General features: G+C 40.7%; 2 protein-coding genes across 2 annotated transcripts; both read left to right on the top strand.

The window, feature by feature from the left end:
* The first annotated feature begins 289 nt into the window (after nt 1-289).
* Nucleotides 290-5241, top strand: LOC121793712 (cactin-like). Its single transcript, XM_042191757.1, has 11 exons — nt 290-605; nt 685-782; nt 1116-1215; nt 1937-2071; nt 2159-2299; nt 2475-2570; nt 2666-2950; nt 3034-3330; nt 4151-4318; nt 4419-4685; nt 4812-5241. The coding sequence occupies exons 1-11, from the start codon at nt 381-383 to the stop codon at nt 4929-4931; spliced, it is 1932 nt and encodes a 643-aa protein (XP_042047691.1). The 5' UTR covers nt 290-380; the 3' UTR covers nt 4932-5241.
* A 3144-nt stretch (nt 5242-8385) lies between these two features.
* On the top strand, nt 8386-10662 carry LOC121793701 (cell division control protein 2 homolog C). Its single transcript, XM_042191747.1, has 5 exons — nt 8386-9003; nt 9080-9173; nt 9270-9339; nt 9923-10061; nt 10270-10662. The coding sequence occupies exons 1-5, from the start codon at nt 8485-8487 to the stop codon at nt 10360-10362; spliced, it is 915 nt and encodes a 304-aa protein (XP_042047681.1). The 5' UTR covers nt 8386-8484; the 3' UTR covers nt 10363-10662.
* The last annotated feature ends 2720 nt before the right edge of the window (nt 10663-13382 follow it).

Below are 13382 nucleotides of genomic sequence, written 5' to 3'. Positions count from 1 at the left end.
TTTTATCACATCTAGATATAAATTAATTTTAGTGAACCATAAGTTAAGAAAAAATATAACATATCTCGTACGAGGAATGTTGTATACTTATTTTTAATATATATATTCATGCAATTTCTATCCAATATTTTCAAATAATGCACCTCATTTAAAAGAAAATGTATTTCGCATATTTGTTGGGCTTGGCTGGGCCCATTCGATTAGAACCAATAAGGCTTAGTAATTGTTTAGTAATGCTAAATATGGTAATAACCCGTATTAAATAAAGGTAATTCCAATCCCAATTAACACTACAATTCTTGATACAACTCGTTGATATTATAAGACTGAGTTGAAGTATTTCGTGAAGGAATTCCGAATTCCACCTTACGAATTGAAGAATGCCGCGGCGACGCCACTCCGACGATTCATCGTCCGAATCACCATCCGATTCCGACCGAAGGAGTGGTAAACGGCGCCGTTCCGAGTCCGTATCCAAGCGCAGGCGGCGGCGGGATTCCGACTCCGATTCCGACGATCCATCTAAGAGAAAGAGTAGTAGTAGTAAGCGGAAGATTACCGAGGATGAGATTACTGAGTATCTCGCTAAGAAGGCTCAGAAGAAGGTACGTTTTCCCCCTAATTTGATACGGTATTAAGTTATTTGTATGTAGGCTATTGTCTTCTGATTTCCTGGCTATGCAGGCTATGAAAGTTGCGAAGAAATTGAAGTTGCAGAGCAAAGACGTTTCCGGTTATTCCAATGATTCAAATCCTTTTGGTGATTCAAATTTGAATGAAAAGTGAGTCCCGAGCTTTATTATTAATTTCATAGATTCAGTTAGTTATGAAGCTTCTTCCAGTGCTGCATAGGGATACTTAAAAGTTAAAACGCCAAGTATAGAAGTAACTGGAACAAGTTTAACTCACCTTCTCAATAGTTGTACTGCTGATGGATTGTATTACTTAACTCCTCGAAATTTAGGGTTTAGTGTATATTGCCATATAATTTGGTAAATTATACTTATAACATACAGCCTGAATTTTTTTATGATCTTATCGTAGTAGTGAAAGATGCAATGGTGGATAGGTTAAATGTTTTCCTGAATTTTAATTTTAAATTATTTCAATTTCAGATTTGTGTGGAGAAAGAAGATTGAGAAGGATGTGTCACAGGGTGTGCCACTTGATGAGTTCTCTCTAAAATCAGAGAAGAAGAGGCAGAAGGAAAGAAAGGTATGATGCTTTACTCATGTGTACTTTTTTTTGAAGTCTTGATGTATTTTAGTAAAATACCTTCTAATATGTCTGGTTCTTTAGGGCATATAGAGTACCTTTAACTCAGTGTTTGCTTAATTATTGTAGTTGAGCTAATACTGTATATGTAGTAGAAACAACATGAAGAAAGGGTAGAAAATAGGGTAGAAAATAATGGAATTCTCTGTTTGGCAATGTGCCATCTACTAATTATCTGTAAGAGGATGTAAACATTTCCTCTAGGTATAATGATGCCCTGTATGGCTGTATTGAACTTTACCATGCTTTTCCATCTACTTTTGACAAATTCACTTGCACGTTTATCCCAAAGTTAAATTTTTTTTCCTTTTTGTATGCATTTGATTCCCAGGTCCTTGACGTTCATACAACGTGTCCTGGCTGCAATTTCTAGTATAATCATAGGATCACAGAATTTTCATATGTTTTTAAAAGCTCAATGATTATTTTCATGTGTTTTGAAAACTTAGTGAACTAGAATAAGTGGAATTGGGCCAACTGGCAACTAATTGTGAATGTCCCACATTCCCTTTATATTGCAGTCTTAATACTCTCGTATCTTGTGACTACTTGATAGAGTTCCATTTTAGTCTATGCATGTGTTCTCTTAATTTTCTACTACTACTTTACACCCTTGATAGAGTTGCATATTAAACTGCGCATGTATTCTCTTTTTTTGTAGGCTGAGATTGAAAAAGTTAAAAAGAGAAGAGAAGAAAGGGCTATTGAGAAAGCCCAACGTGAGGAAGAGATGGCTTTACTAGCTAGGGAGCGAGCACGAGCTGAATTCCAAGACTGGGAGAAGAAAGAAGAAGAGGCAAATCATTAAATTCCATTCCAGTTATTTCCTTTTGTTCTTTTTCAGAATTTAACTAGATTCTGATTCATTATATTTTTTTTGCAGTTTCATTTTGATCAAGGCAAAATCAGATCAGAGATTCGATTACGTGAAGGTCGTATGAAGCCGATTGACATTCTCACTAAACATCTAGATCATTCTGATGACTTTGAGATAGATATAAATGAACCATACCTGGTCTTCAAGGTAAAGATTAGTACTAATATATCTAAAGTTTTTGTTTCTTGTCATAAGTCATACTTTTGATGTTCTATAAAGATCGTCTACACTTTTATTGTACACTTTTAAAGGGAAGATTGTTTGTGACCTTCTCTTGGCAGTTATGATGTTTTGAGTCTTTGACAGAAAAATTGTTTTTTAGGGCTTGACCGTTAAAGAAATGGAAGAGCTTCATAATGACATAAAGATGCACCTTGATCTAGACAGAGCCACCCCTACACATGTAGGATATTGGGAGGTACTATAGCTTTCTAATTCTATCTATTTTTCCTCTTTCAAGTATTATGAATGTAAAGAGAGGATTTTTCACACCCTTATGTAAATGGATAACAGGCACTTTCGGTAGTTTCTGAATGGGAACTAGCTGAAGCCAGGAAAAAAGATGCATTAGATCGTGCAAGAGTGCGAGGAGAGAAATTACCTCCAGAGATGATAGGTGAAGAACGAGGATTGCACATGAGCATTGAAGCTGATGTTAAAAGTCTGTTGCAGGGCAAAACCTATAGTGAGTTAGAAGCCATGCAATCCCAGATTGAATCACAAATGAGATCTGGGACTGCGAAAGTGGTTGAATACTGGGAAGCTATCCTTAAACGACTGCATATTTACAAAGCAAAGGTGATTTTTTAATCCTGGGATTCTGGTATTTAGGAAATCATGTAAAATGTCAGTTAGCCTTGACATATTACTGTGAATCACAGGCTTGTTTGAAGGAAATCCATACCACCATGCTGCGCAGGCATTTGGAACGCCTAGAGACCCCATCTGAGGGTGAAAATATCAAGACAGAACCGGCTCAAGAACTTGATGAGCAGGAGTCTGATCAAGATATGGAGGTTATGGAGGGTGCAGGTGCTACAGCCTCTCCGGTACCTGTAACGGAAGTGGAAGCCCCAGACGATGGAGAACTAGCCGGATCATATTCACCTCAACTATTGCATGGTGATGAAGATGAAGAAGAAGATGCAATTGACCCTGAAGAGGACAAAGCTAGTTTGGTAAGTTGGCTTTAGTTTGTGTATATTTATGCTTGGATAAGTTTTAAAGAAGTGTGTGAAAAATAGTCCTTTGTATTTGACCATCTCTTTTTGCTGCATCATTTATTTTCCTTCAAGATCGGGAGATGAAAGTGTGAGGATGTCTGGGAGGGTGGGAGGGAACCTGGGGCTTATGTTTACCAATCGCTCTCTTGGTTTCGCTATCCCTCTCTGTCCCCCTCAATGCTTGGATCCATTCAAAACGTATGGGACCTTCGTCATGCTTCCTTCCTTATTACAGATTAACAATGTCTGTAGTGTTTCTGTTAAGTTATCACCTATGATTATATCAAATTCTAATAGATTAATTAAAATTGCCACCACATATATACTCTGGGAGATATCTTAGAATTTGTTTCTCATCAGTACTCACCCATCGATTAATTTGTTGAGGCAAGTTCCCTAGCTTGTGAGAGGATTCATACGCATTGTTCTTCCTAACTACTTGTCTTCTCAAATTAGACACCCATAACTCTACTCATTCCTGATCAGATCTTTAGCAGGATTGTATCTTATTTGTGACTTTAGAATTTATTGCTGAGAGTTTGGTAGGTTCTTTGAGATTGGATTCTAAAGCTCAATACCCCCTCAAGTGTTTTTTTTCCATTCTTTTTTAAATTTCTCTTACTTATTTTTGTAGCTGAAGTACTTTGTGAGTTTCACTTGGTCTTTTTTTAGTTGGGATTTCTGATCATGCCTGAGTCTGATAATTAGATATGCATTCATGGGCTACGGCTTGTACTTACATATAAGCTGAACATGTTTGCATTTATGTGTGCAGGAGAGGAAGCGAATCGCTGTAAAAGAAGACCGCCGCATCCAAGAAATCTCTTCGAGACAGAATCCGCCAGAGGATAACTTTGAGAGAAGTGCCATGAAAACCATGGGGGCAATAGAAGAAGGTGATGCCGTGTTTGGCTCTAGTGATGAGATCAACCTCGATTCTCAGGTACGATTCAGTTAACTGTACTTTTAATTCTGAGCAATTTTGATATTTCAGGAATTTCTTCGTTCTAACATGGATTTTACACTGATGCCTGTGGTTATAGGTGTACTGGTGGCATGATAAATACCGACCTAGAAAGCCAAAGTACTTTAACCGCGTACATACTGGTTATGAGTGGAACAAGTATAACCAGACACATTACGACCATGACAATCCTCCCCCCAAAATAGTTCAAGGGTACAAGTTCAACATCTTCTACCCAGATCTGGTCGACAAACAAAAGGCGCCCATCTACACCATTGAGAAAGATGGAGACAGTGGTGAGACCTGCATCATCAGGTTCCATGCAGGGCCGCCTTATGAAGACATTGTATGTTATCTGCACTCTCTTTCTTTTTCAGTTTTTATATGCAAATTTGGTTCTCCATCAACGACCAATCTCAAAAGAAAAGAAACTTCCTACAAAATCCACTTACCCTTGTTGTGACGTGTGCAGGCATTCCGAATTGTCAATAAGGAATGGGAGTATTCGCACAAGAAAGGATTCAAGTGCACGTTTGAACGGGGGATCTTGCACGTCTACTTCAACTTCAAAAGGTACCGGTATCGTCGCTGATCTTCTTCAGTGTCTTTTCTTGTACACACGCCCCCAGTCGGGAAAAAAAATTAGTGGAAACTCGTACTCTCTGAAGATCGAGCTGTTTGTTAATTTTTATTTTCCTTTGTGACTAAATCTCTCTAAGTGAGCCGTTGTCCATCAAGAAAAATTTGGAGTTGTAACTTGTAAGTATTCTGATACTAGTTAAAGAAATTTGGAGCTGCTGCTGATGATACTGTAATCATGTGATTGTTCTTTATTTTTATTTTTTTACTGGTGAATTGTATACGCTTTATTTTATGAAAGATCTCCCTTTTTTCATCGATTATAGGTTGGATGTGTGTAAATATGACTTTGAATAGATCGAATATATATTACTTATGCCTTATATTCAAATTTTGAATAGTTGTATAGATCGAATATTCAATTTTTTATTATTGCACATCATTTGTAATCGTGTAAGCATATGGATCTGTTTGTTAGTTTAAAACAATACAAGAAAATCTCAAAAAATAGCTGTAATAATCGCTGTAAACTTGTAACTCCCACATCACCCAAACATTCCATGAGCTGTTAAATAGTGGAATGTCTCATTGGTTTAAATTTAAAAATTACACTTTGACTTAGATATGAATTTTATAAAATATGTAATGAGTTGAATAAGAGCATGCACAACATTATATAAAAATGGTGCACAAAGTACACAAAAGGATTGTAACACAATGTTGTAGAACCTTAATACAACTGAGTTACACAATTGTGCTTGTAAAGCTCTAGGTGGTCCGTCACGCACTATTCAGCATTGAGTAACATGATTGGTTTTTATTTTTAACGTTCATTTTCTTATAAGTGAGAAATGAGAAAAATGAAGTGCTACATAATGTTTTTGAGTTATGAGTGTACAAAGTGTACCCCAACGTCACCCCACGCGTGGCAATTGCTCTCAATTTTCCTCTCCACCGTCGCCAAGCTCGTCCTCAGCCCCCTTATCACCGACAAATAGGTTCTCGGCAATAAAGTTTCACTGAATCAACTCCGAATAATCTCATATCAACGGCCTAACTTAGCATTGTATCATTGGGTCATGACAACATCTAATAAGAGTCGCTAGTTAGCATTAACTTAATACTCCATCCGTCCCAAGGTAGTTGAGTCGTTTATTCTCTACATTATTCTCTTACATTACTCTAGCTCGACTCTATCTATTTATTACTCCCTCTGTCCCAAGTTATTTGAGCAATTTTTCTTTTTGACTAATAACAAAACATTTAATCATATATACTTTATTATTTCTTTTACTTTACTTTCTCCTGCTTTATTCTCTCATCTACTTTATTTAACTTACTAAACACTATTTTCTTAAATCTCGTGCCGAAAAGAAACGCCTCAAGTAACGTGAGACCGAGGGAGTATCATTTTTTCAAAACGGATGTAAAAAAGAAACGACTCAACTACTTGGGACAAATGAAGAACATAATTTATCATGACAATCATAATGAGACTTAATCTTGGACTACTCAAGAACCTAAGAGCATCCGCAGCGGTGGCGAAAGTCGCCACCGCCGTCCGCGCCGTTGGCAAGGCGAAGGACCGCCGCCGCTGCAGCCGCGCCGCTGGCACGGCGCTGCTCGATGTATCGAGCACGTCCGTGCCAGCGGACGCACACGTGTCGCGCTCCCATTCGTCAACGGCATAGCCGTTGTGTTTAAACTTTTTTTTATTTTTTTTTAAAAAATCGGTTTTTTATTAAAAAAACCGATAAAAAATAAAAAAAAATTTCACTTCCCCAAAAAAATATATCCGTTTATAACCGTTTTTTACACATTTTTAATTTTTTTTCATTTTTTTTACCCCAAAAATACACACTTTCATCTATAAATACCCCCAAAATTTCACCCCAAAAATTCACATCAAACTACACAACTCTCATCATCATTCTCCAATATCCATTCTCTTATATCCATTTTCATCTTCATTCTCTCATACCCTACAACATCACTATGTCCGGCCAAGACGATAACCCTTCGGGCTCCCACGGTTGGAACCCCGAATGGTTCGGTTCACAACCGTTTCCTAGTCCGGAAACGGAATATTCGGCCCCTCCTCAAACCCAAGATTCGGCCGTTCCGGGTGGCTATCGTCCATACCCAATCGACGACCAAGGTGCCTCCGAAGGGCGCTACGGGTGGACACCGGAGCCTAGGCATCGCGCCCCTTCCCAAATGCCGATTCCTCCATCTCGCGCCGGTGTCCGCACACCGTACTCACCGGCGGAGATGGAAAGATTGTTCAAGGCGTACTTGGAAATCTCCGAAGATGCGGTGGTTGGAACGAACCAATCCGGCGATCACTTTTGGTGGCGCGTCTCTAGCCGGTACAATGCAAACCGGCCGCCCGGAACGATCGAACGCAACGAGAGTATGGTGCGCAACTGCATCGGCCGAGCCAACGAAGAAATTGACAAGTTCAACGGCTATTTCATCCAGGAGTCCCGGAATGCCGGGAGCGGCCGAAGCGAGGTCGACATCATCACCGACGCGCTGAGCACCTACCAATCCATGAACGGTAAGTCGTTCAAATATCTTAACGTTTGGCAGGAGACGCGGACACACCCGAAGTATAAGGGATGCATAACATCCTCCTCTAGCGGCTCCTCCAAACGATCAAGGTCGGTAGCCCTATCCGACTCCGGCTCAGAAGAAGTGGCTAGCCAACTCGCCGGAGCTAACTTGGGTAGCCCCGACGCCGGACCGAGCGGTTCCCAACGCCGCCCCCAAGGAAGGAAGAAGGCGGCGGCCAACCGTCGTCGCGGCTCGACTCCCGAAGCCGCTCCCGCTCCCTATGTGCCACCTCCACCCCCGAACAACTCGCTGTGGATGCTCTTAAGCCAACTCAATATGGCCGATAGGTCATCTATGACCCCCATGCAACTTGAAACACACGAGACCATGATAAAAGGTCTCCAAAAACAATTGGGGTTGATCCCGCCGGATGCGTAGTCTTATTAGGAGTTTAATTATGTAATTTTTAATTTTTAGGATTTTAATTATGTAATTTTTAATTTTAAGGAGTTTAATTATGTAATTTTTAATTTTTAGGATTTTAATTATGTATTTTTTAATTTTATTTGTAATTTGTAATATTTATTATGGTTTTTAAATGGATTTTAATATTATGGAAATGTTATTGTTTAATTGAATTTTATATTAATTGTGCTCGTCCTTGCGGAAGAGCACAGTTGTGGGTGTTGTGCTCTTGCCAGAGAGCAGGCATGAATAGTACCGCCCGGGCCCACAACCGTGCCACTGGCAAGAGCACGGTTGTGGATGCTCTAAAGAACTCTTATCATAATATATTTCAAATCATAAAATTTGAAATCAGTGTTTGCCAAATTATCGATATTAGCCCAAATAAATAACCTAGCCCAACCCAACATAGGAAATTAATTCATTATTAAACTCGTTGAAAGAGGCGGGCTCCCAAGAATTCAAAATTCAAAGCTTAACGCACATTCCTCAACCGATAAAAAGAGTGTGAGAGAAGAAGAAGAAGAAGAAGCAATCAATCATCAATGGAGAAGTACGAGAAGCTCGAGAAGGTCGGCGAGGGAACCTACGGCAAAGTCTACAAAGCCAAGGAGATATCCACCGGCCAGGTCGTCGCTCTGAAGAAGACCCGCCTCGAGATGGACGAGGAGGGCGTCCCGCCCACGGCGCTGCGCGAGGTCTCCCTCCTCCAGATGCTCTCCCAGTCGCTCTACGTCGTGCGCCTCCTTTGCGTCGAGCACGTCGACAACAAGAACGGCAAGCCCCTCCTCTACCTCGTCTTCGAGTATCTCGACACCGATCTCAAGAAATTCATCGATTCGCACCGCAAGGGTCCCAACCCTAGGCCCCTCCCGCCGCAGCTCATCCAGAGCTTCCTCTACCAGCTCTGCAAGGGGGTGGCCCACTGCCACAGCCACGGCGTCCTCCACCGCGATCTGAAGCCGCAGAATCTGCTGCTCGATAAGGAGAAGGGGGTACTCAAGATCGCCGATCTCGGCCTTGGGAGGTCGTTTACCGTCCCTCTCAAGAGCTATACGCATGAGGTATTGTTGATTTGCATCTCGATTTACTGTTTTTTTACTGTGTTTTTTTTCGATTTTTTTTTCTGGAAATGTGCAGATCGTCACTCTGTGGTACAGAGCTCCTGAGGTTCTTCTCGGATCGACTCATTACTCGACTGCAGTTGATATGTGGTCTGTTGGCTGTATTTTTGGTGAGAAATTGTTTCGATTCCAATTTTTTGGATTGTGAAATTAGGGTATTTTTGATTGGGGAAAGAATTGAAATGGTTTATTTGTATGTTGTGCAGCGGAGATGGTGAGAAGGCAAGCCTTGTTTCCTGGGGATTCCGAGTTTCAGCAGCTTCTCCACATTTTTAGGTACATTCGGCCTTTGTTATGGTGTTTTGGTTGTGAATTATTTCTTCATTTGTATATTGCTGGTTTAAGTTGTGGTGCTTCTTACTCTTACCAATTAATTGTATCTTGTTTGTTACAATCATGATTAGTTGTCATCAAGATATAAGCAAAACAACATTTCTAAATAACATCTAAATTTGGGAAATAAGATGAGAATGAAGCATCTGATGTTTTGAATGTATGATTTGCTTTGTTGGTTTTGTTATATGTTTGTATTAGGGCTGGTTATCGTTAAAAAATGGTTCTTTGCTATCGGTAAGTTCATTGATAGACATTTCACCTTCTGAGTTTGCCTTCTTCAAGTAGTTCCTAATTTGGATCTCTGCTGTATACAAGCAAAGTTTTGGTAAGCATATAAGAAACATGCTTTTGAATATAACAAGTGTGTTTTGTTGTTGGGAGGAGCAACCTATTTTACTCAAATCAATTAAATCGCTACCCATTTCCTACACAAAGTGAAGTTTGTATTGGCAGAAACTAGTGATCACTGGTTTGGCTGTCACAAATTCAAATGTTCCAAGTAACTTACATTTCACGATCACAGGTTGCTGGGAACCCCTACTGAGAAGGAGTGGCCGGGAGTTAGTTCTCTGCGCGACTGGCACGTGTATCCCCAGTGGGAGTCTCAAAACTTGGCACGTGCTGTTCCATCTCTCGGACCTGATGGTGTTGACCTTCTATCCGTGAGATTCCCTAGACTCACATTCTGTCTATTTAAATCTTTTCTCTGCTCGCAAACTTGATAAAGATGATGCCAGCCATTTGATAACTTATCCCCACTTTTTCAAACACTAACGTTGTTTGCTGACAAACTGAAGAAGATCAATGATTAGAGCCCTTCTTGATATGAACTTGTTTATATACTCCATGTTGTCCTTTTGGTTTGTGCAGAAGATGCTTCAATATGATCCTGCTGATAGAATCTCAGCTAAAGCTGCTATGGATCATCCCTACTTTGACAGTTTGGATAAATGTCAGTTCTGAGACGTATCAAGCTTCAAATGAACTTAACTCAACCCGATTTCTAATGAGAGTGAGATATTGTTGGCATCATCTTGGTGGCAAGAGCAACTTTGTTGTGTAGCATTCATTCATTATCAACTTCTACATAATGTATCAACATTTCAGACATGTTCTACCTGAACATGCCACTGTGGTGTCATCTCAAAGTAGTACAGGTAAACTACTCGTATTTGTGTTGCCACATTATATGATACTACCAATTATAGTGTGTTTTGTTTGAATGAGTAATGAATGCTATCTTGATTTGCTTATATTGATTAATACTAGTGCTTTTATAGGTAAACCAAACTATAAAACAAAAGATATAAGGATCACATGATGTTGTTTGTTGTGGCAAGAAGATCATGAAAAGGAATGAGCTGAATTAAGCAGTTTGGATATTTGAAAACGAAGATTAATGACAATTACAGAATTGATTAGCTGACAAATTAAAACACTGGTGTGTTTGCTGTAAACACGAGATAAATCAAGACCCTTTGGGTATCTAAAAAGTACTCCATTATTTTTATACCAAAGTACATATTTTGATAATAGGAAATATTATTGTAAAATTAATTGTGCTTGGCTGCCAAGTATATCTATGGACTATGATATTAAGAAAGATCCTTGGCCTCCAAGTAGCTGTTGTTGAACCAGTCATATTGAAATCCATAGCTCTTCTATTTGAATTTAAACTTTCTGTTAATTTTATACTAGTATTTATTTATTTATTTATATATGTACGAAAGTATTTTATGAAATATCTTCATCAAATTTTGGGTTTATTGGCCTTTTCTTTCGAATTGTTTGTTGTCATGGTCAACTTGTTAGTTCCTCAGTACTTCTTAGCATTACTTCTTTTTTTCAAGATTTTAGTTTTTTATTAATTTATATGATCTGATTAATTTAATATTTGAGGAATTCGTTATTCATATGCTAGTATGGTTTTAAATATATGCTACCAAGTTTCTTTGCACCAAATACAAATGAAGGTCTACCTTTTCTTTACGGTTTTTTTAACAAGATGATTTTATTAATTTTTTTGATTCACAAAAGTTTAATTGTTTAGCAATTTTCATGCCAAGATTGGACTAGAATATGCGCCAACTCACTTTTAAATTATTAAACTAGTTATTCATTTTTAAAACACTAAATAAAACAATAATAATACACATAATAATTAACGAGGATATTTATGAATATCTATGGACTATGCATTTATGTATTAGTTCATCTGCATTTGTATAAATATTGTTTATATAACAAATTAACAAAATTGTCGTTGAGATTGGATCCATTAATAACCTTTTTAGATTCGCATTATCTATATACTATAATAATTTGATTTGAGAGGTCAATTCTCTTTTTTTTTTAATAATTTTTTGTTATTAAAACATGTTTAATTGAAAAAACTTGATATTTTCAAGAAAACAGAAAATCTCAAATAGAGACTATCTTCCATAAGAGCATCTCCAATGGAGGCTAGCGGACCGGCTAGTCGATTCCCGGCGCTGGCCGGTCTGCTAGCCGAACCATGGTAGGCGGCGAGCGAAAAAACGGCGAGAATTTCGGTGAGCGCACGCCGATTTTTGAGCGCTGGCCGATCGGCTGGCCGCCATTGTAGGCGGGTGATCGGCGAGCGATCGGCCAACACTTTTTTTTTAAAATTTTCGAAACACTATATATACGCGATTTGCACGTCATTTTCATTCGCACCGCTTGTTTTAACGAGTTTTCTCTCTCATTTAATTTCTATACAAGAGCAATAAAGCAAAATGGAGAACAACAACGAGTCTACTCCAGTGACGAGCGGGTCTCAAACTCCCACGGTACCCGTGGGAGGTTGATGGGGTCCGATGGCCAGGTACTACAACATGTACCCTTGGATGCAGATGATGCCGGGGTGGGCAGCCGAGATGCAGATGATGTCGGGGTGGCAGCCCGGGATGCAAGGGGCACCGGGGGGGACAATGTCTATCGCCTCAGTCTTGATTTTTTGACTACTTCTTCGCACACATCTACCATATCGGAGACGCAGTTCACTGGGTGTGAGACTTTCTCCTTAGAGGAGTTGAGGATAGATCTCGAGGATGCGGACGCTCCCGTTCAAACGGAGGGAGTAGGGCGGGGTCGGGGCGCACCAAAGAAGAAGAAGGGCAAGGGGAAGGGCAAAAGGGTGGTCGGTGAGTCGTCACGGCCGGCTGATGACGACAGCCCGACACGGAGGAAGTGGACGGATGCGGAGAACGTCGCGCTGTCCAAGGCTTGGGTGAGTGTTTGCGATGATCCCCTCCATTCGAACAATCAGAGGATCGTCAACTTGTGGGCTAAAATATCAGCAGCCTACAGGACATTTTGCCCGGAGGGGAGGCCACACAGCGGGGAGGAGTGCCGGAAGGGGTGGGACCGAATCAGGGCTGCGGTCTTCTGATTTTCGGGCTTGTACACCAACGCCCTCCCCATGCAGACCAGTGACCAAACTGACGAGGACTGTAGGAGGATAGCGGAGAAAGCCTTCCCCGTGCCCGGGCTTTATAAGGAGTTTCACCTACTGGAACTGCTATGAGGTGCTGATGGACTCCGAGAAGTTTCGGGTAGGTGTCGATGCTGGCTGACCGAAGAAGCAGCGGCTGAACTATGCCGGTGATTACAGCGGCAGCAGCGGCGATTCCCACGACCTCCCCGAGGATGTTCAGGAGTTCCCGTCCCCTCCATCGTTTACTCGCCGCACTCGCCCGGTTGGTCAAAGGTGGGCGCAACGGGTAGCGAGGGGGGTGGCCCAGGGGTCCCAGGAGGTCCAGTCGGCATCCCCCCCTGTTGGCAAGTCGCCAACCGAGCTCGCCTTCTTCGCGCGTCAACAATCGCTGGCTCAGATGCACAAGATCTTAGCTGAATGGAGGGCGGCAACTGACCCCGTGGAGAAGATGTTTCTTCACTCAATGCTCGAGAGTATGCAGGTCGATTTGGATGCCGCCTCGGCACAGTTGGGGGGCTCAAACGCG

The sequence above is a fragment of the Salvia splendens genome, chromosome 1 (genome assembly GCF_004379255.2).
Source record: "Salvia splendens isolate huo1 chromosome 1, SspV2, whole genome shotgun sequence".
In the NCBI taxonomy this organism is placed as follows: domain Eukaryota; kingdom Viridiplantae; phylum Streptophyta; class Magnoliopsida; order Lamiales; family Lamiaceae; genus Salvia; species Salvia splendens.
This window is presented reverse-complemented; position numbering and strand designations above follow the sequence as displayed.